This window comes from Echinococcus granulosus (genome assembly GCF_000524195.1).
Source record: "Echinococcus granulosus chromosome Unknown EG_S00004, whole genome shotgun sequence".
NCBI lineage: Eukaryota > Metazoa > Platyhelminthes > Cestoda > Cyclophyllidea > Taeniidae > Echinococcus > Echinococcus granulosus.
This window is the reverse complement of record NW_020170384.1, coordinates 1-22,625: the sequence shown is the minus strand read 5'-3', so window position 1 is coordinate 22,625 and position 22,625 is coordinate 1. Positions and strand designations below refer to the sequence as shown.

Here is a 22,625-nt window from a genome sequence, read left to right as displayed (position 1 = left end):
GATGCCTGGCTAGGTCACGATAATTGTATTACCTGGGACTCGTGCTTGCCTAAAAGGGAATAAAAAATCACATTCAAATACCCTGAGATTTGCCATCCGATCCGCGCATTATGCTCTCTTATATTATTCTATGTAATCAGTAAATTAAGTGGAGAGTTTCACCCCAGCTGCTTTACAACTGAGTAAAGGATTTGATTATACTGTGTGGTTAAAAGGATAATTATTCTCTCTTTCAAAACAAGAGAAAAAAAACGTGCAATTTTTTTGTGCGATGCCTGGAAACACGTTTTCAAACTACTATAAAAGAAGGGGAAATGACCACGCAAGCATCACCAAGGGCTCATATAATTCCCTCCAAATTTAAGCAAGACACTTTGGAGTGCCTAGTAATTGAAGCGTATGACGTCCGCCATTTATGGAAAGAATTATTCTGAACTAGTTTGATACATTGATTAGAATAGTCTGCAAATCAGCCTCCCCTATGGAATTCCAATCAAGTTTTGACCGAATTAGTTGCCACTTGACCCAGTTTTTTACTTAACCTTTTGGTGTTTATTGGCTCCCCAGGACCGTGTAGACACATCCTTACCTTGTTCGCAACCCATATTCCCCACCTCAACCTTCAATTTTTATGAATTAAAACAAATCCTATTGAGGTGAAACAATTTTTCTCAAATCACTTAAATATCATAGCCGTAGGTTTTTGTTATTAATGTCAATCATATTTAGGTACTAATACAAAGTTATAGGTGTGCATTAAAAATGGTAGAGTAATACAGCAAGGGAATGACCTTGGAGTGGATTTTTCTGATATAAGCCTAAATTCTACCTCTCAAATTGCCTCTTTTAAAACCCATTCGCTGATGGAGGGGGGTAAACATGAAAGGGCAATGAAACAAACATGTCTGCAATCCAATTCAGTTTTTAAATCAACTGTGACATTTGGATTAGTAAAATCATCGTAACTACTCATGGGACACCAGTCAAGGTTGGATTGCGTAGTAGGGATTACATTCGTTGCACTTTATGCTCGAGGTCAAGAACCGCTACCATGTCAGAACTTGGGCCTAGTGTTAAAAAGACTACAGGCAAATCACCAGGTAAAGTGCACAATTTTTTGCCAAAAATCTAAATTACGCGTGGACTTAATTCGACAAGTTTTTTGTAAATTGACAATCAAGCACGGTCATACTTAACACTGCAACCGATTACAAGGTGGCGGTTTTTCAAAATCAAAATTGCTGGTCTTACATTTTAACAAACCGCACGTCCTCTTTCAAGAAACATGATTTTTGGCATAATTTGACCGAGAAGTCTCTCTTATCTATTTTAGCGTGGTTTTACACCTTTACACATCGCAGCTCGATACGGCAATTTAAAGGTCGCCCGCCTTTTGATAAACAACGGAGCTGAAGTCAATTGCTGCGCCAAAGTACGTCTTTTTCTGAGGCTCCGCTCCTCCCAATTGCATTGAGCAATAAGCTTTTGGTGTCAGCCTTTAAAGAAAACGCTGGCGATTAAAGTGCCTGCCAGCAATTTTACCTTCGATTGGCTTCAATGCTATAATGAAGACTTTAGAATGCAGAACACTTGGTCGAAGACAAATGAAATTTTGATATCGTCTAAAGCGACAAATGGTAGCTATGTGAACAATCTACTGTACCCAGTCGAAATAGCAAGAGTTTGTCTGTAAAATTTTACAAGATTTGCGTAAAATGATAATTTGCAATAAAAAAGTGTTTTAAAATGTCAAATTTGAGCAGTTTCATTACTGCGAAGGAGTGACTTCATAGCACTGCTTTTTACTTATCCCATAACTAAACGTTTTGGATTTACTTGAGTTAATTGATACTGTTAGCTCTGGCTTCTCAATAATCATTCAAAATATCCCAATTTACCCATCAATTGGTGACTTTGTTTGCACTTTTTCGGCTGAGGGCATTATCGCATTTGCTCACCTGTTCCAGTCCTTTTGTACCTAGTACCATACACCTTACAGTTCCTCAGACTACAATTTGTCTTGATTCCACTAGCATTAGATTACCCTTCCACCGTCCAAATCGATTGTGAGCGCTGTCTTAGCTGCTTTTCTAATTAATTTACAAAGCTTTCACTTCAGAGAAACATTCAGCCATCCATTCTCAGTTCTCCAGGTGTGATCCTAGTTTACCCATTTACTCATTGATGCGCAAAAGATGCTTGGGCTCCTTTTAGTTCTTTGTATAGTTGTGGTGGCGAAAGTAGGACTTGTGGATTGAGACGCAGTTTGAGCTGAGTACCCGGCTATCAGAATCTATTTAATATTGTTTAATATCCCACTATTAAATCCTGGTGCGGTAGCGTATAGCATAGTATTGCCTTATCCAGGACAGCATAACGCCTCTTCACCTTTCGGCTAAATGGGGCAAGGTGGAGATGACGCAGCTGCTGATCGACAAGGGCGCTCAGTTAGACGCGAGGACGCGGGACGGTCTCACGCCCATGCACACGGCGGCTCGCTCCGGCCACACCAACGTAGTACAGGTCCTCCTCAACGCCGGCGCCAGTATCACCGCCAAAACAAGGGTGAGAGATCACGTTTACCTCCGTCCTTCCTTCCTTCCTCTCTTAACTATGACACCTCGTGTTACTTTCTGAATGTGTGAGTAGGCAAACTGGCTTGTAAGTAGTTGAGAAATTTATGCGTTTTCTATGGCAATAATTTGATGATCACGTGCGATTTCCAGGACTTCGTATTTCTTAAATTGTATTCTCAACTTCTATGTTGATTACATATGAATGGCGAGCAGAGAATCTATTCGAATTAAAAGTCAATCAAATATTTTTGGAGATTTTGACATATTTTAGCATAGATTCCGCTTTTTCTTTTGTTCGAAAACAGTTACAGACTATCATTTTCTACTATTAGAGCTGCACATCATCCTTCACTGCTATTCATTTGAGAGCCCAGGTAATTCAACATTGCAAATAGTAGATTGATCCCACTCATTTACGGTCCTGGACACAGTTCAAAAGATTGGTATAAATACTTGTTAAATGTTCTACCTACTGAAGTGAAAGCGGGATACTGTAGGAATGATGAGGTCTTTTTAACTTAGCTGGTTTAATATATTTTTTCCTTAATTGAGCACCGGAATCATCGAGCTTGCCGTGTTTTCTAAACACCTTCCACCCAGCTTACTGACTAGTCTTTCGTCAGGTATGAATTTTCCCTCACCGCTACGCATAAAGCTAGCACCACTGCGTTGAATCTACCTCGCATTTATCATTAGGAGGATAGCAAAATGGAAAGCTAACGATTATAAATTCGTAGTTAAGTCTTTTTAATAATAACACACTCAGAGGGGTTGGATCTTGTAGTGAATATTCCGACGCGCTTCCATTTCATTCCTATGCTTGTACCCTATAAGCCCAGACTGACAGTCAAAAAGCCTTCTTTAAGTTTTTATTTACACAGCCAACCTGTTGTTGTAACGCCTTTTAGAATGGTCTTTCGCCACTTCATATGGCTGCTCAAAGCGATCACGCAGATACAGCCAAACTACTGTTAAAAAAAGGATCACCACCGGATGATGTAACTATGGTAAGTCATTCAATACTTTATGGAACTGAATGAAGAACATCTTTGTAATTTCATGTAACGAAGGCCTTTTTTGTACCCCTATCACCCAGCATTCGAACTCTCCTCATCTTATGTCAAGCAATCTGAACCAATCATCAGAGTGCGTGACAATTCTAGTTTGCTTCGCAAGAGGCACGCTGCAAGCTAACTATTCCCACTCATTCAAATATTACTTTTGTTCTGAAGAGGGAATTGGTTGAGTAAATTCCTCAACGAGCGATTCGCTTTCAATTCTCGGCGAGCATTTATACAAGGTGCTGGTTTTTCAAATTATCGATAACCTCCAATGCTTGTATCGGCCTACTCTCAGTTTTCGCATCACTGACACGATAGTTACTGCTTATGTTACTATGACTTGTCAATTTCCGGAAGCCTTTCAAAGTTAAATCCCATCTACGGGAGGGGATTCAGTACAGCAGGGTTTTTTCACCTGTACACCAGCGAAAGATTACGATTTTGGTACAACATATTTTCATTAATCCATGAAATTGTACTTTTGCTTTTATGATAACCAAAAGATGTGCTAGCACAATGCAAAAATCCTAGGAACTAACGTTTTCTATTGTTAGTTTACTGGGGAATCCATTTCATTTCTCATTTTCGAAAAAAAGGAGCAGAATATGTTTCGATAAGCGTGTTTTCGCTACAATAGTTGACATCATAACTCGGCATTCATTACTAATTATTTTTCCCTTACCGTGCGTGTTAAGGACTATCTAACGCCCCTTCACATCGCTGCTCACTGTGGCAACATGAAGGTCGCGCAAGTACTTCTGGATCATCGTTGTGACCCCAACCTTCGTGCATTTGTAAGTCCGCCGTCTATTCTAGCTTCCTTCGACACGGTAGGTATTTTGTCCACTTTCTTGCGTATCGGGATTTTATTAAAGTTCAGCTTTGTATTACTGCTCTTAAGTAGTTCGTTGTTCAAGGGAACCAGTCATCTAACATGCAGAATGCCGGCTCTTTGATTCAGAGTGTGTCAAAGTGCTCTGTGCGTGAAGAAATTGTGATTTGTCAAGTGCAAAATTCATGAACAGTTGGTTTTACTTTGGTGAACATACCCCTTTGCTAACTTAAACGTATGTTTCGAGCTCATCATTACTCTCGGTAAAAGCACTTCGGATCAGACATTTGTGCTGCGTTCCAACTCGCCTCTACCTCCTCTGTTTGTAATGCTCGATTATTTTGTGAGGTGAAGATATTTCGTTTGCACGAGTGTAAAAACGGTTGATCTGATGACAGTATTAAATTCAAATGTTTTGCGTTTTAGAATGGTTTTACTCCTCTCCACATTGCCTGTAAAAAGATGACGGTGAAGATTGTAGAACTACTTCTCAAAAAAGGCGCCATCGTCGATGCAACCACTCAGGTAGTTCGTTATTCTTTCTCCCTCCCTTTTATCAGAATGAAACATTCAAAAGTAAATACTTACGGTAATGTAAATGAAATTTCACAGCGGTGAAAACATGCTTATCCTATCAATATTATCATGTTAATCCTAATGTTCTACCTATACCTGAATTGAGACGAACTTATTTTCATGTTTATGTAGGTTCAAACTTTCGATCCTTTAATCTCCACTTCATCAAAATAACTGGTGTAAACCGTCACAAAGAGGAAGGTAAACAGTTGGTAAAGGGACCCAAAGCTTGAACTTATTTTGTTAATTCCAGGCCATAGCCTGGCTATCTAAGGAGGTAGGACATTTGGTGAGCAGATACAGACTTAAAAGAAATTTGTTCACTAATCTGTCAGCGGAGAAAGCTCAGTCAAATAAGAAAAACATTTGGGAGATAAATCCTGCTGAAGGTCAATCCTTCCACTCGATTCAGTTTGACTTCGTGCTCTCTGATGAAACAAAACATCAGCGGTGACTCCTTCCTTTTGTGTCTAGGCTGGTCTGACCCCTTTGCATGCGGCGGCTTTTGTTGGATGTTCGGATGCCGCGGCCCCGCTTCTGCAACGCGGCGCCAATGTGAATCAGGTGACAATGCGCGGTGAAACGCCCCTTCACTTCGCGGTTCGCGGACGCCATGTCGATACCATCAAATTGCTACTCAAACACTCAGCCTCTGTAAATGCTAAAGCCAAAGTAAGAATGAGCTATACACTTCTCTTATTTCTACTATTTAAAGTTAGTAATGAGGATCTGTTAATGAGTTTAACTGAAACTACTTCTATGCTTCTCAAAACTAACAATTGCCACTTCGACGAAATCGTTCAAATGAATTAAGAGGGGGTTCATAAGCAAACTATACCAACGACTAAATCTAAGAGGTTTGTGATGCGCGTTACCACATTCTGACCGTTATATTTTCTCGAGATCCATGGAAAATAATGCGCCTTTTTACTAAGGTTTTCGAAACTAGCAAATGCAAAGCATTCACTTTTGGTTGATCCGCGAATAGTCGAGCGAGGGCAAAATATCTTTGCCCCTAGGGTTCTCTGTAATGTTTATGCTAGCTTAATTCAAATAAAGTTGTTCACAGATGGATTACTCCTTCACTATTCATAGTAATAACATAAACGAAGCACTTTAAAACGTTTTGAAAGGACCTTTATTTCGCCTTATAGGGGCTGTTTACCTGGGAATTGATGATTGGGTGGGAAGGAAATTCCTAGCATAAAGACTTTATAGAAAAAAATTTTCATAGTTCAGCTTGCAGCCTAATTTTGACTCATAAAGCAACTCTATTTTTAAAACTTCCTAACTTGTTTCGTTATTGTGCCCAATCGAGGTGCCTAGTTTGGCTAAATTCACGATGTGAGTAAAAAGAATTTGAGACGATCTGGGCAAAATTCTAGAAATATTTAACACCCTACGTAATTCGTATTAAACGTGAACTCAAAATGTTTGTGGAACTTGTTTAGCTCAAGACCGATCACTACTTCTGAGGGCGAATAAATGATATCTTGAAAAGGCGAATTATTCGCTTTAAATCTTGTAATTTGGTTGTGCAAACTCTATTGGAGGTGCGATTGGCTTCGGGGCATGACAGAGAATGAAATTCCTTTGAGCGCTTACAAGTGCTTGAAAGTCCAATCAAAACTGTTCAATTTTTTCTCCCCTTAGCAATTCCGGGAACGCGTGTTCATATACAGAATTGAATGGTCCTGCATAGGGAAATTCAGTGATCTGGTTCTGAAATTAAAAGAAGTAAATCCGTGTACAAAAGTGTATTCAGTTCAAGACATTTATTTAGATAAACGGACATTCACTGCAAGGAGTTTTAATTCCAAAGGGGCATACTGTAGGCTGATCTGCAAAAAAATCCGCCACAATTGTCAAGTTATTTAGTTATCATCACCTGTGCACTTAAAGTATGCTTTAGTGTAGTCCCTAACAGCTGGAGGTTTTGAAGCTACAGGCGTCTGCTGGATTTCGGAGCATCGCTGTTAGGTAGGGTCAAAAATGCACAAGCCTAAACCGCAGTTGTCGTGTAAGCAAGGAATTTCATGCCACAAGCCTCTTATTTGAGGTCTATTTGTTGGTTGAAGTGACTAGGCTGGTTTTGCAAAGAGTTTCTAAACCATAAGTATGTAGATAATTATATTCTTGAGATTCAAGCTATTCCTTACTAAATGAAATTGTTCTTGTGTTGATTAAGGACAAATTATAGACTTAGCTATCTAAAACTTGAGCATTTATGGAGCCGAATCCGAGAGAATATACCCATGTTCGAGACAAGATTCGTACCATTATAGTCTGTAACAAAGAGTTAATGCAATGCAATGTAAGTTCCGTTTGAATCGTTACACAAATGAGTCCGTTGTGGTCACTTCCTGTGCGGATTGTGATTTTCCTGGTAGACCAGTCTCATTTTCTAGCGCAGTGTCTGTATTTGAGGATTAATGTCTCCGCTTCTCCCCACTTGACAGGAAAAGGCGACACCCCTGCACATAGCTCTTCGGCTGATGGACTCAGAAATCGTGAAGCTGTTGATCGAGGCCGGAGCAGATGTGCAGTTGGAGTCTCGTGGAAAGCACCGGCCCATCCATCTAGCCGCAAAGGTCGGCGATATAGAGATAATCCGCCTCCTCCTGGAAAAGGGCGCTCAGGTGAATGCAGGCACTAAGGTAGGTCCTTTTTCCCACTCATCACGTGGTCCCAATCTGGAGGTTGCTGCAGTTTTTAGCACCTGGATCACTCAGCAAAATTCGCATGAGATCTAGAGTCAGAAGTAGCTATAGGAGACATTGCAAGGGGCACAAACTTCTGGTATTCAAATCAGACTTATGAAAACGTAATAACAACTAGCGTTACAGTCAACACGCGTGAGTTTACCTCGACGCTTGTCATCTCAATCCGCCAGTAAGTAAGCGATTTGTGAGGGTGGCGTTGATGTTTCTCTCTTCATATGGTTTTTTACGCCTTCTGATCAGTTGGTGCATTGAATTAATGCATTGCGGCGTTCTAGCAGGATAAAGTGGAATGTTGTAACACGCACAAAAGAAGCAGGGTCCTATTGTGGGAGGCATGTTATTACATGAACCACAACACATATGTGCTAGGTAAACCCACCTCGGCCGTATTCTTTCCATGTCGATCATTCCTTACATACTTGGAAATCTGGTCAAGGTAACGTGATCTGCCGTCTCATTGTTAGCTTCTCGATAGTTTGTAACACAATCAAACAGTATTCACTCTCCTATTTCACTAGCGAAAAAACCAAAAGTTCAAAGACCCACATTAAGTGGTGGGATAGTTATAGTGTTTCCCAATTTCAAACCGAAAACTATCAGGCAACATGTATTGGATGCATATTTTGCCCTATGTTCAAGGGTGGATCCTGCTCTCCACTTTATGTTAAGCCAGCATAGACATTTGTGCTCAAATTTGTTGTTGTAGATAATCAGATGGGGCATCTGTAGTAAAGGAAATAGGGATGGTATTTTAAAGCTATCCTTTTTCAGCAAAGTACTAGTGTACAGTTGGTTGACTCAGTTATAGACATCGGTTTACATGATTCAACTTTTTAGTAAGAACTTTAAATTATCCGAATGCTTTACATTGACGCATGAGTAATGTACCTCAGAATGCAAAACAATAAAGATGGACAGTCACTTGCGGCGTACAACTGACGTAGGTAAAGGATTGCCATTGGCCAGACCATCGATCAATGAGAGCCCTTGGGAAGGCAAACAGGGCGGCAGACAGTGAGCGTTAAAAGCGGGTACAGTCCCACATCAAAATGGGTTGCCCTCGATGTTGGAAATGTTAAGCGCTAATTTTAATCCTGCCTTGAAAAAGATGGTGAGACATTGAAGAAAAAACAGCGATTAGGTCGTAGACGAGAATTGGATATCTTCGCCAAAATGTGTACAAACGCGCCCTCGCGCCTAGTTTTAGTGGGACTGGCAAGGTGGAATTGCTGTGTGCTCGGTGAAACGTGTCTGGGTGTGTACAAATGATCCACATGACGTCCATCACGCGCTTACAGAAAAGCAGCAAAAATTGGTCTCTAGTTGGGGTGCTATCTTTTGCGGTGCTTCTTTCACGACCATTTTAAAGGACCACGTTTTGTTGACACTTCTGGAATGACGTTCGTAGAAGTCTCTTCTGCCACTAGGTTTGCATTCTGGTCGATCCACTGAATATTGACATCGGTAACATGCTATTGCTATTGTGAGTCTTGCGTTGTAGGAAGAGCATTTCCTAGTCCCATCACTGTGATTGCAGGCGAAAATATGGTAGTTGCATTGAACCATGTAGATGGTTTGAAATATTGTTTCAATTTTTCATACCCATTTTATAGATGTGGTAGCAATTTCCAGATACCAAACTTGCCTCTTATTCATCTTATGGTTGTTATCCTTGATGCTCCACATTCACTCTATTTCAGTTGATTTTAAGAAGAACCTTACGTTAGCCATGGTTTCTACCCTATTTTAGCGTGGCTACACAGCTCTCCACATCGCCACCAAGTATGGAAAGATCGATGCAGTGCGATACCTTGTAGATGAAGCCAAAGCCGACGCTAATGCGGCAGCGAGGAATGGACTCACACCTCTGCATGTCAGCATTTATTACCAGTACCCACAGGTGAGCATAATTTCTCCTTAATTCACTTTGATTCACACGGTTAGTAAAACCTCTTACTTACTAATTTGCCACTTTTGGCTGTGCAAATTCAGCGCGACGCAATTTGTGCTTCAATCAGCGCAACAGTCTCGAACAGTCTTATCTTCCTAGAAGCGATAACTCTCTCTAGGCTTCTTTTACCGACATTACGTTACTGATTTTTTGAATTAAAATGATGTATTCATCACCTCGAGCTGAACCATTAACCTCTACAAAATCCAAATGGACCTAAGTCTGCAAAAAAGTGCAGTAAGACAAACATTAGCGCAAGTAACGTTAGTTTTATTTAATTTTCATCAAGCTAAGTTAAATTAAGGAATTTCTGTTTTCCTGAAGTGTACTCTAAAATGGTTTTTGCTTATATGAAAGTTTCTCAAAGTCCCAAAGTGATCTTCTCGTTTGATATGGTTATGAGGAATTGTGCCTGAATGACCTAGCCATCTCTTTCAGGTGGTAGAATTTTTACTATCTCGCGGTGCGGACGTGACAGCCAAATGCAAAAACGGATTCACACCACTTCACCTAGCTGCCAAAGCGAACACCCCGGAAATCGCCACTCTTCTGATCAAAGCCAATGCCCCAATCGACTGCGTGTCCCAGAATGGCTACTCACCCTTACACCTTGCCTCTATGGAAGGCAATTTCACAGTTGTTCGAACCCTGGTGGACGATTACTCCGCTCAAGTCAACTGTTCTGCCAACGTGGGTTCCTCGCCCTCTGCTTTGCACAATTGCTACTTAAATAAGTTAGTATAAAATCATTTAATTCACTTCATTTACAGGACGGTTTGACGCCACTGCACTTGGCGACGCAGGTAGGCCGTGTGGACGTCGCGGAATTCCTGTTGGCTCACGGAGCTAGTCAGAACATACAGACAAGAAACGGCTACATGGCTCTACACGAGGCTGCCTACAGGGGAAGTGCACCTCTGGTTAGGCTGCTGCTGGCCCACCCGGGCAAGGAGGGCGCGATCAACAGCCGCACGATTATGGGCTGCACCCCTCTGCATCTAGCTGCTCAGCAAGGCCATTCACAAATCGTTGATTTACTCTTGAATGCGGGCGCCGATCTGAAGAGTCGAACTATGGTAAGCGCCGTCATCATACTCCTTTTCTTAGTATTTCGATGTGGAAGCAAGACAATTGCTCCTAAATACAATTTTAGAAATCTTAGGCCGTATACCGCAAGAATACAAAGCTCTAGTTGAGGAACTCTAAAGTATTAAAAGTCAGACTGGAGACACTTTAATGGATTCATTCCCTTCAGTATGGTTGCATACTATAACAGGACTTTCCTCTTGATACGAGCCTTTGTCCACGCTTCGCTATCATCAAACCGTGAGGAGAAATCCGAAGTTTTATCGGATTTTTATCTGTAATGAAATATATTTTCGAAAATTTGTTAATTTACTGGGAAATATCTAAGGTACGACATCACGAAAATTGGTAAAGTCACCTAACCTTATCTTGGTTTTGTCATGATTTTCTTCTATCCTATACCTGCGTCATTAACTTGAAGTGAATGCTTGGACCCTTCTGGATGAATTCGATGCTTTTAAAGAAACGATTCAAGAATCGACCAACTTTAGAGCAAAAGACAGCTGTAAATCACTCCGAAATATCCATGTCGTTTAACGACTGCCAGTTCTAATGTGGGCGGCGTGTATTTTGTCTGTCGAAGAGTTGAAGCTTAGATGCATTTTTGCTTTCAGTTAATTTTTTTCTATAGCATTTTTCTAGCTCTACAAAGTGATTTCATTGAGAAGTCTTAGCAGAATTTTGAGCATTTTCATTACGGGTACAGCGGAGAAAGTAGAGGCACGTTTTCTATTTTAGCATTTAGAAATTCATCGGAGTATGTATTTTTTGTGCACAAAACAAGCCCTTAATTAATATGTAAACAGACTTGAACACGGTCTTCGTTGTTTATTGTTTGATGCGACCTACACTGACATCCGGTGAATGAGGTATCTCATAGTCCTACTATTCAAGCTGACAGAGCCGGATGCTATTAGATCACAGTTAGGGTGTGGTTAGGTGCACCAAGGACTTGAACGCGATGGCGTGTAACAGTTTCAGTAGAGCATCTTACAAATTCATAACGATCTCGAAGCAACATTTTAGGCGTCCTGACCAAATCCTTTGAGGGTGAAACCAAGAGTGCGAGAGAGATGTGTTTAAACACCACTTGCCTAAATGCGGTCGAATGATAGACAGTTTGCATTTCCTGTCTTGAGTCTCGTGCTCATGTGTCAACAGGTCTGAATGTAAAAGTCCCACTTCCTAATTTTACATGTAGGACTGCGTTGGAAAAATGAACTGTTCCTTCATTAGAAGTAAGCTTTAAACTGCACCAACAAGGTGAGTATCAAATGAAGTGGGATGATGCGTTCCACTTCGCTGCGATGACTTTGACTACTGTTGCTAAAGGGGAACAATTCACTTCTTGGGTTCCAGCAAGGCTGGACGGCAGCGCAAGTGGCAAAGCGGCAACACTACCCAAGCATCTTTGAAAGCCTTTCGCGGGTGACCACCACGGTATCGGACTGGGACACGCCCAGCCTCGAAGGCGCCAGTGCCGATGGCCTCTCGCAGGGCGACCCAGCCCTCGTCGACGGTTCAATGATACTCGACTCGCCTACCCAGATGCTTGATCGTGTTGCATTGGTCGAGAGCGAGGACGAAAGTGAGTGCTCTTTCTCCGCCTTCACATTCCCATCCTCAGTGTCTGTGTTGTCTGTTGCCCCCAATTTCGTTAATGCTAGTACTCTGACTGACAGACCACGTCTGTGGTTCGATGTGCGCAACTACTCACTGTCAGTTCTTCCATAAGTGATGTTTGTGTCGTAAATCGAATCGTTCTCCAAAATGCCTGCAGAAGAGTCACCACTTTGCCGTCGTCTTGTAACCATGTCCTCGATTTCAGTTTGTTGTCGACTGATATCTGCACTATGAATTAGGCAGTTTTACATGGCGATAATTTCTTGAAGAGACTGGCCATTAAAAGGCTATTACACACACAAACATTTACAATTTATCTACTTTGCTAAGTTTTAAGTATAAATCTACTTACCGATAGAACATACCCATAAGGAAGTGTGACAGGGCTGAATTGGATGGATTTATCGAGTCGTATCGGTAAGTACGCCTAAATTTCTAGATCCGATCGAGTCCCACGTTCTTATTAATAGATGGTACCCCAAATGTAATGACGCAAACGCAAAATGGGATGCAAGTAATGTTTGGACACTGTCAACTTTCTACGAAAATGGAGGAATCCGTGCGACTTGATCTTGGGCATTAACCACTTGAGCGAAATTGCCCTTTTTCCTCCCACATTGATTCAAAAAATAAAATTCACTAAAAATGATTTACTGCCATTTCTGTGTTGTCAGCTCTGTACAAATTCCATTGTTGTCATGCATGCAGGTGACCAACTTGTCTCCACTCCTGTCATCATGCGTCATCATCCTCGAGGCCAAAGGAAAGGTAAAGATAGTGTACACAATTTCGAAGGAAAATGTCATTTCGTTCCGATCGTTGTGACCATTAATGTTTGCTGTAGCGTCTGCTGGTGAACTCTCTCTCTTCAAATCACCCTCATACAATCTGCTGTGCAAGCAAATGGAGTATACACGTGCGCACAAAGGTATCCTTTTGCCTACTTTCTCGAAATTTATCGTTTGACTTTTTTACTTGCTTATTAGTTCACGTTGACGAAACAAAGCTGCCGACTACACCCTCAACAGTTAAACGAATTAAACATCCAGGAGGTTCGAGTAACGGTAAAAGTAAATTAGCTGTTGTAATTCCAAGTTGTTGTGAAATGGTTTTCTTGGTTGGTTGGCGCAGGCCCCAGATGTTTGTAGGGAAGTTTGCAGAGATATCTGCACTCTTTGTGAAAGCATAGTTAACGCATTCATTATTATTTTAAGAGCATCCACAATACCTATCTGATGATAAATTTGAACCTATTCCTTTGGAATCTAGATGGACATTAGACCATTGTAAGAAACACAAATAGATCAGTGGTGCCTCAAAGTGAGGTAAATGGAGCACTCTCCCTCCGAATCGTGGCACCGGTACACCGGTGGTGTGCATGAATGCTGTTAGTTAAATTTATGATAAATTATAACCTATCAGAGTGAAACCTGTGAACATCGTCGAGATAGAACTTTTCTCGTGTGATTATTGTCACCGATACGTAACCCTAGCTACCTTCATACATAATAATGTCTTGCTATGTTTTAAGGTGAACCAAAAATTCGGATTAGTGCACTTGATAGTACAATGGAGGAACAGACTCGTGTCTCCGAGCTAATGGTGAGTTTGCTGACCGATCACATAAGGTTTTCCCCTTGTTGCTCCATTGAACAAGACCCATGGTTTACTGCATCTTGTTATCACGCTTAGCGTAATATCTCTAATCGGTTTCAGGGCACATCAACGTTGTCTGTGCAGAAGTCGGACATCGAGATGTCGGGCGCGACACCTCTTGGGTCCAGTGAATGGGAAGCCTTCGAGGCCGAACCGATTCAGGCTGTTTGCAAACCAGTGAAAGCTGGGTGCGATTTTATCACTTTTTAAATTGTTTCTCAAAAGTTGTAGAAATCGATTGCACTCCATAGGTGTTTTCATTTCAATGCCACATTTGTCTATATGCATGCTTATAAACTTATCTAACCAGCATTTCTGTTTTACTGTGAATTGTGAACTCACAAACCGAACCCTATTTCAGTTGATGGATTCCCATTTTCCTTTAGATTCCTTGTTTCTTTCCTTGTGGATGCGCGTGGAGGATTTGTTGAGGCCCAGCGTCGTCCAAACCTTCGATTTCTTATTCCACCCCACGCTATTTCAAGTCCCACGCGAATCATTTGTCGACTACTGCGACCAGATCGCGTCTCTCGCCTTCCTCATCTGAACGACGGGGATGCGTTTGCATGCAGGCAAGTAAACTGCGATTCATATGGAGGTCCCCTAATTCCTCCCCATAGAAATTTTGTGAAACAAAACATGCTCTCACTTTAGAATAATCGAAATGTCGCCAAGCAGCGTACGTCTCGACGGGCCCATCCTTCTCGAAGTCCCGTATTTCGCTTCCATCCAAGGCCGTGATCGAGAGGTCATTACACTGAGATGCGATCATGGGGATTCGTGGAAGGCCCATCCTCTTGAAGCCACCGATCAGTCGGTACAAGACGCCCTAGGAACTGCATTTGGTAGGCTCTTGCAAAGTTGTATTATTGTTTCACTCATGTCAGGAGCGTCTCTGTTTCTGCTGATTACTGTTATTTATCGCTTCAAATGGTTAATGAATGCTTAACCTATATAATATCGACTTCTAAATGGGTCAAGTTAGTGAAGAGGCGGTGTTGTTTAGGTCAAATTGAGCTGTTAAAATCAATACGCGAGCGCCGGATCCAGCGCATCCTGACGGTGGATGTACCACGTTTCTTCGCGCTTATCTCGCGCTTCCGTCAAGAGATCGCGCTGATCGGCCCCGACGGAGGCGTGCTCGCCTCCACAGTCTCCCCTAAAGTGCAAGCCGTCTTCCCTAAGGGCGCTCTGCAAAAGCGCATCAAAGTCGGTCTCCAGGTAGGTACCACTATCACCTTTGTACTCACAATTCTCAGCACCTACTTGGAGGTAGGTATTTGATCTAAACTACAGGCAGATGTCTGTGTTCTTTAAAGTCATTGCAATATTGTTTTCGGATTTGTTTGTCTGTTTGTTAATCGATTTCACGGCAAGTATGAGTAAAATTTTAGTTTAGGCTTCAATTTCCTCCAAGAAATCATGCGATAGTTGAAGCTCATTATCGAATCGCGGATTTAAGTGAGATTAAGATAAGTAATTTCATGGAAGATCCTTTGTGATAATCATTAGCTGCTGATGTACAGACAGGAATTTATATTCGAATTTGTGAATGAAAGTAGTGAAGTTAATTTTTGAAGACCTCCCCAATCTATTGGCCTGTGTAAAGCAACCTAGAATGGTTTGTTGTCACATACTCATTTAGAACCGCAACTAACAACTCATTTAGGCCCAAGTGATTCAGCCCTACGTAGTGAATAAGATGGTGGGCAACCGGGCCGCCTTCTCGCCGGTGGTCACACTGGAACCACGACGACGCAAGTTCCACAAGCCAATAACCGTGACAATCCCGTTGCCACGGCAGTCACTCAAGGGAGTACACAAATCAGATCCGCTGCCACCAAGCCTTCACCTGCTCTGTTCCATCACCGCTGGCTGCGCACCGGCCACTTGGGAGGACATCACGGGCTCCACCACGATGACTCGTCACAAGGACTGCATCTCTTTTACCACCACTGTCTCTGCCAGGTCAGTCGTCCTCTCCACCTCCTCTCCCCCTTTGTGGATTTGCTTTTTTGTCACGAATGGAAAGTGTGGAACATCCATGGACCATACTTTAACTACAAATTATCTGATTATATCTCTTCCAGACTGTGGCTCGTAGACGCACAAGGAATTGAGGATGTGGCAGAGATGGCTAGTCGGGTCTACCAAGAGAGCATAATCCCACCCTATATTGGAAGATTTGCCGTCTACGCCCGGCTCCCTGAAGATCGTCAGGAGATTGAGGCAAATGAGGCAGCCGCTTCAATTTCAACATCGGCGGCTGATGCCATCTCGGCAGCCACTTCAGTGGCTTCCCGCTTCCGACGCAAGGTCTTCCATCCCGCTGATGCAGAGCTACGCTGCATTTGCCTTATCGACGATGCGCCTGAGAAAACTTTGGAGCAGCATGAGAAGTTCCAGCTCGTCGCTGTTGGTCCTCCAACTGAGGCATGCCTCCAGACCCACCATTTTGCAATTTTTGTATTGATTGGTGTGAACTGTACAAACTTGTATTTCATCTATTCTTAGCCGCCCCAGTCTATTCATACTTTCTAGTATTCCTGATGAAAATATCCAAGCTTTCTGCCTTCCAGGTATCGGAATCAAAAACTTATTGGCTGGAGACAGTAGGCGATATTTCCTCATACCCAGCACATACCGGTCAGCTAACTTTGGACGTGCAAGCCTTCCAAGAGAACCGTCTGACCTACCCGGTTAGGGTCCGTCAGCCTGTGGGTACCAAGACACCTCCAACGGGCCACCTTCGGGTCTACCGTGAGCCACAGGAGGCTTACGGTGCCAGGGTCGCCACCGATGAAGAAGAGCCCATCACTGTCCTCGAAATCCACATGCCTGGCGATGCCGTCGAAGGCCGATGGCTTGGTAAGGAATTGAACCAGAACCTACACATCTTTAGTCACAAGACACATATACTAATGAGATTCCAAACATTATACCCTAGTTATAAACCACCGTAACTCATGTTCATATGCTGATTTCATCCAGACGCTTCGACGTCGGAAGAGGTGTCAACGAAGGCAATGAGACCTGAATTAAACATAAGGGAAATCGCACTGCGTACGAATGCGCGATGGCCGCAATTGGCAAAGGAGTTGGGTCTCTCTCCCGAGGACATCAAAATGGTGGAGAGGGAATTGCTGGCAGGCGAACAGATCGGTCAGGGGGCGGACAGTGAGCGCTGTCAGCACATGCTCGCGCTCTGGATGCAACGCTCTGCCGCTATGGGTACTCTTTCGCCAGAAGATTTGGGTGAGTTGCCATGATACGATCGTCCTACACGCCACTCAGAGATATAACACAAAAATCTCATCATCTGTGTTTACTTTTGTTGTATTAGCTTCCATGTCTCCTAATTGCCAATTTTTAGCAGCCGGAAAAACATCTAAGCACTTCCTAAAAACGTCTTGTAAACTGAGTTATTGCCACTATGACCCGAGTCACCAATAGACATGAATTGATGAGGTGTGCAAGAGTAGCCAGACCAACACGGAGGGATGCCCGATTGGGTGGCGGAGGCTGCTGAGGACTGGGACACTAGAGTCTGCATCTGGGTCTCTTGCTTGGTTAAGTCACGTGTGCAGTCGGCCTTGGAGAGACTACCGCCGTACTTGAGGCATGTATGAACGTAGACTCTGCCCACCAGGAGTGAGCAAGCGCGTGATTCCCAAAATTCTTGAGAATTATCTGCATGAATGGGGAGTAACAAAAGGTCAAAAAGAACATTTTTCTAGTGTTGAAATACTGCTAAAATATGTTTTTAAATGCTGGATTTTATCTCAGTGATTCGCCAAGTTCGAAGTGTCGTATCTCTAAGAGAAAAGTAATTTTTTGCTAAAAATGGCAAAAACAATCAAAAGGAAAGGCAACAGAGAACGGTCTGTGTATCAAGTGGAGCAGACGTTTGCATGGTTTTCGGTGTAACCCGCTACAGTAATTTTTAAATTGTGTGGCCTCGTAAGATACCTCCAACCTTATGTGTTATATGTGCACTGTGCTAAATTCCTACAGCCCTCCTTAAATGTTGATTGAGCGCGATGAATGTGAGTTGAACTTGCCCAATTCAAAGAGTACGTTTAACTAGGTTTTGAAGGGGCCGCCAGTCCTCATCATATTTGCACCGTATTTGAAGAAGGTTTGGTGGCAAAACGTATCACACTGAATTAGCATAAACATTTTTACCGATGAACCACTCAAAGATACATCACTTTGAGGGCCATTTCATATTCTTGGCGGTGATGAGTAACGTGTCGCTGTTTATAGTAATTCGGGGTTAACATGTTAATAATACCTTTTGATAGTGTTTAATGCGATTGACAAAGCCACTCACTTACACTCGTGGATCTCACCCGTTGCTGTAACCGAAGATTTTAAGCTTCTAGATATATCAGTTTGTTCTTTCCTGTCTTGAATCTAGCTTCTCGTATGAGGGAGGCGCTGCAGAAATTGGGTGTCCACTTAGATGATAGGACAGCGGAACTGGACGTCCAACCGGTTACCTCGCGTGTGCATCACATCGACGAGGAGATGACCTCGTCCAAGACTCCCTCCTTGGTGCACTCCATTCAAATGGTCAGCGCTATCACTCCTCAGCACACGCCGCCACCACTGCCACTGATTGCAGCAGACCACGTTATCACTGCCCCCATTGCCGCTGAAGCAGCTGTACCCCATCCTGGTAAGCTGTTTATCACTTCAAATAAGAGCTATTAAGTGGAGCAGACTCGCCAGATAGGTCATGAGATCCTAATGTCAAAGATATTTTTTGACTTAAAGTTGATCGAGTCCCAAATATTGAATGAATGTCCATTAGTAAGGTTTATAATGGAGGTCCCAATCTTCCATTAAGATTGTAAATAAGTTTATATGTTGTCTGATTAAGACACTAAAGTCTAGAAATTGGTTCCCTTTCTGAATTACAACCAAATTCTATTGGAGCAGTTCGGGAGATGAGAAATGCTGCAATAGTGTAGAGATTTTTTTATCGTGTTTAAAAATTGCAAAACACTCAATCATGTCTGTTGATCTTATAATGAAGGACTTGAACAATGTAAACGTAGGCTGTTCGAGTGCGCGAATCTGTTTATCCAAGCCTTATTCAAGCAATAGTGCTAAAGTTGTGCAATGTACACTGAAATTATTAACAAAAATTTTAATGCACACTGCAAAGTTATATGTCGACAGGTCCAATACTTAGTGGTTTGCTTTTGCGTAGGATCAGAATCCCCAACTGTACCTACAATGGACCAGACGCCACCGCCAACTGCTGTTGATGGAACTCGTAAGTTCACCTCTAGGATAAATCCTCGTGTTAATACCCTTTACTCGGGACTAAAGAATTTTGCCTTCTACTAATGAAAATTGAAACGTAATGTTTTGCAGCGCGTAATGACTTTGGATTCCTAAGAAACTGAAAGCATTCACTACCAATGTCCCTATTGTAGCTCGCACGGTACCAAGTGAGGAGGTACCCTACATTCTGACCTCCTCGATCAAGAGCGCCAGTCTCGAGCGGCCGTTATCAATGGTGGCATCATTCCCTTCATCTAAGGATGGTCTTGGATTGCCGACCGATGAAATAAAGCCGGTTTCGGATGAATTCATCGTGGCTTCGGAGAGTCTGACGCGAAAGAATCTCTTGCCACCTGAGGAAATAATCGTCCACGCAGATTCTGTGGCTCGACAAATCGCCGCTGAGGAACTTGTCGAGGCTCTGGGCCTCGACTCTGATGTCCACATGATCTCCGTTATCTCACAGTCTGCCGGTATCTCTCTTCTTCTATCGCCAATTAAATTAGTACAGCTTCTGCCAAAATATTGAATTAAGCATATTAGAAACTGGCCTATATCGTTGGCAATTTTAATTAGCTGCTTTTCCTGTTTAAGAGACTACACTTAATTCTTGAGTGATATGTATAAGTATTTTAAAACTAAGCGCATTTGAGCAGTTTTCTGATGAAAAATAACTGCACTACAACCTTGATATGCGATGGAATTTAAGATCAAAACGTGCACACTGGCTGTGTACATTCTAGAAACACAGTCTTAGTGAACGAGTAGTTTTACTGAGTACGTCAGGGACGAAAGTTAGATATATCCAAAAAATGAATACTTAATTCCTATTCACCGCACACATCCTATTTTACTTAGCGCAACTATTATGTGCTCATGTTCTCTTTCCTAAAAAGGAATAGAAATGAGGGAATCCTATGTTGGTACCAAAAAGTGCAATTTCACAACGTTGAATATTCATCTCTTCATACAGATCACGAGGATCTCTTGGTTACGGAGGCTAAGATTGAGCCTGTGAAAAGCAAACCGAAACAAGAGATCAGTCCACTAATGTCGCGAGCAGCAGCTGAGGCTGGCCGGGCTGAAACGCCCGTTGTAGGACCAACTGACACCCTGCACATAGAAGCCGGTGGGTTTGTTGACAAACTAAAACCTTTCTTTGCTCACGAGAATTGACATCCCATTTACGAGTGCTGAGATTTTACTCTGAATCATAAATGCACACAAGGGTGCATCGACTGGTTATGAGAAAAAGTAGCACTGAAAATTTCGACGGTATTTACTAACTTGTGCTACGACTGAATAAAAGTGAGAATTATAAATGTGTTTCAGATGATGAATTGCGGGTGCCGTCGATGGAACAACTGGACAATGCTGATGAGGACTTTGAGGCAGCATACAGGGCAGCTGCTGCCGAGGGAACGCCGTCTCCAACAGGCCTAGCCGGTCACGATGTCCACCAGGGTCGTCCAGAAGAGGGCTTCCTCATAGAGGAGATGGAGGAAGTACTGCCGGATGGAACAGTTGTTAAACAACGAGTCCAGACTGCCGAGACCATCCAGGCCCTGTCGGCACACGACTGGGAGGAGGCTGTCTTCAACGCAGCTGCTGCTGGTGGCAACGACCAATATATCATCGAGCCGCCGGAAGAAGTCGTCAAAGTGAGTGATCAAACATTTGGGTCTATGATAGGAAAGTACTGAATGCCGTTAGTAGAGTGCAATTTGAGGATAAAATAAGTATGTTTGGATAAGATTTTATCATCTATGCTGAATAAGTATCGCTACAGAGCCGTCAAAATGTTAGTTTTACACAACGGACAAATTTGTTTCTAGTCAAATTGTATTTGACCAAACCATCCTACTCAAAAATCACCACCCCTTCTTTTGATAACCATTGAATGCATGAACCTAACAAGGATGATTATAATAAAATAAAAAGCCCTTATGTATGCATCGGAGTCATAATAAAAAGAAGAATTTGCATGAAATCCAAGTAGTAAAATCTTGACTATTTATTTGTCATATGTGAAGGTGGAAGAAGTTGAAGAAACTTTAGCGGACGGAATAGTGGTGAAAAAACGAATCACTACGCAGCACATAACTGAACGAATCACAGAGCGCGAGGTTACTGACGAGGTTTCGGAGAACGAACTTCTCCCCAATGAGGCAGATGGAGGAGTTGTGGAGTGTAAGTATCTTCTCATTGAACAATTGTATTGCCTACCGAGACTAGTTCTGTAAGTCAAAATTTAGCGCATGACGATGAACACGATGGTGCTTGGTGCATGCAAGAGCAGGAGAAATATTTAGTAAATGGACAGGTCAGAGGTTTTCATTTCATTCAATATAGCAAGAAAAATAGTAACACAGATCAAGAGGAACACTTACAACGGAAATTCATTTGGTTATAAGTACTAGAAAGTTGGGAAAATCATCTTATGACAATAGGTTTGATATCTATAATTTTGCATGTTAGAACCTGTTATCCATGGAAAGTAGGGGTTTGCAAGCATTGTACCCTGTAAGCACAGTGAAATTTTAATCTCTAAATTGATTATGTACCTTTTCCTTTCCTTCACCCCTTTCTCCCCTATTCCAAATTTTCAATTTGCATGACGGTGTTTAACTGACAATTATTCTCCAATAGCTAATAATGAGGGGATTTACAGTGATAATGTAAAGGAAAAGCAAAATAAGTCTGTTATCCAAACCAGGGCAGATGGCCAAGACCTGAAGCCACAAAATGAAGGAAAGGCATATATTCAAGACATGAATAAAAAGAAAACAAAAGAAAGGGGGGAAGTTAGGAAAAAACAGGAAAGAAAAATAAACATTAAGGATAAAGAACAAAAGTATCTAACAAAGGCCAAAGAAAAAGTGCTACAAGAGGATGAGAAAGAGGAGGAGGCAGAGGAGCTTGAAATTGAACAGAAAGCAATGGCAGCAAAAGTAGGCGAATCAAGGAGAGACACAAGATATGCAGTAGAAAAAAAAGGTCATAGGAATGAGGAAATAAAATTTGAAGGACCCATAACAAGTATATTACCAGAAATATCACAAGAGAATCAAGAGAATGAAGAAATAGACGGAGGAGCACAAGAAGAAAAAATGATAGTTGAAAAAAAAGAAAAAGGAAGCTAAAAGAGCAAAAAAAGGAACAGAATAAAAGGAAAAACATAAGAATGAAAATAGAGCTTGCAGAAACGTCGATGGAAGCAGAAGAGTATGAAGTGGTAGAGAAGGC

At 42.2% G+C, this 22,625-nt stretch overlaps 1 protein-coding gene across 1 annotated transcript in view; it reads left to right on the top strand. All coding sequences in view use genetic code 11, as the record gives it.

Annotated features, from left to right (window-relative positions):
• The window catches only part of EGR_01004 (Ankyrin-2), a gene marked incomplete at both ends in the record, with an annotated part of 29,436 nt that extends 7,321 nt beyond the window's left edge, over positions 1 to 22,115 (top strand). The window contains 29 exons of the mRNA XM_024490253.1: positions 1,334 to 1,432; positions 2,368 to 2,565; positions 3,485 to 3,583; positions 4,333 to 4,467; positions 4,896 to 4,994; positions 5,520 to 5,717; positions 7,505 to 7,702; positions 9,519 to 9,668; positions 10,158 to 10,409; positions 10,490 to 10,795; positions 12,165 to 12,506; positions 13,103 to 13,196; positions 13,273 to 13,356; positions 13,960 to 14,030; positions 14,121 to 14,272; positions 14,471 to 14,644; positions 14,739 to 14,929; positions 15,091 to 15,356; positions 15,754 to 16,052; positions 16,175 to 16,499; positions 16,664 to 16,952; positions 17,076 to 17,339; positions 18,505 to 18,765; positions 19,303 to 19,368; positions 19,532 to 19,852; positions 20,353 to 20,508; positions 20,712 to 21,040; positions 21,413 to 21,569; positions 22,096 to 22,115. Coding sequence (XP_024355072.1) covers positions 1,334 to 1,432; positions 2,368 to 2,565; positions 3,485 to 3,583; positions 4,333 to 4,467; positions 4,896 to 4,994; positions 5,520 to 5,717; positions 7,505 to 7,702; positions 9,519 to 9,668; positions 10,158 to 10,409; positions 10,490 to 10,795; positions 12,165 to 12,506; positions 13,103 to 13,196; positions 13,273 to 13,356; positions 13,960 to 14,030; positions 14,121 to 14,272; positions 14,471 to 14,644; positions 14,739 to 14,929; positions 15,091 to 15,356; positions 15,754 to 16,052; positions 16,175 to 16,499; positions 16,664 to 16,952; positions 17,076 to 17,339; positions 18,505 to 18,765; positions 19,303 to 19,368; positions 19,532 to 19,852; positions 20,353 to 20,508; positions 20,712 to 21,040; positions 21,413 to 21,569; positions 22,096 to 22,115 — 5,595 coding nt within the window. The remainder of the gene's footprint in view (positions 1 to 1,333; positions 1,433 to 2,367; positions 2,566 to 3,484; positions 3,584 to 4,332; positions 4,468 to 4,895; positions 4,995 to 5,519; positions 5,718 to 7,504; positions 7,703 to 9,518; positions 9,669 to 10,157; positions 10,410 to 10,489; positions 10,796 to 12,164; positions 12,507 to 13,102; positions 13,197 to 13,272; positions 13,357 to 13,959; positions 14,031 to 14,120; positions 14,273 to 14,470; positions 14,645 to 14,738; positions 14,930 to 15,090; positions 15,357 to 15,753; positions 16,053 to 16,174; positions 16,500 to 16,663; positions 16,953 to 17,075; positions 17,340 to 18,504; positions 18,766 to 19,302; positions 19,369 to 19,531; positions 19,853 to 20,352; positions 20,509 to 20,711; positions 21,041 to 21,412; positions 21,570 to 22,095) is intronic.
• Between the last annotated feature and the right edge of the window lie 510 nt (positions 22,116 to 22,625).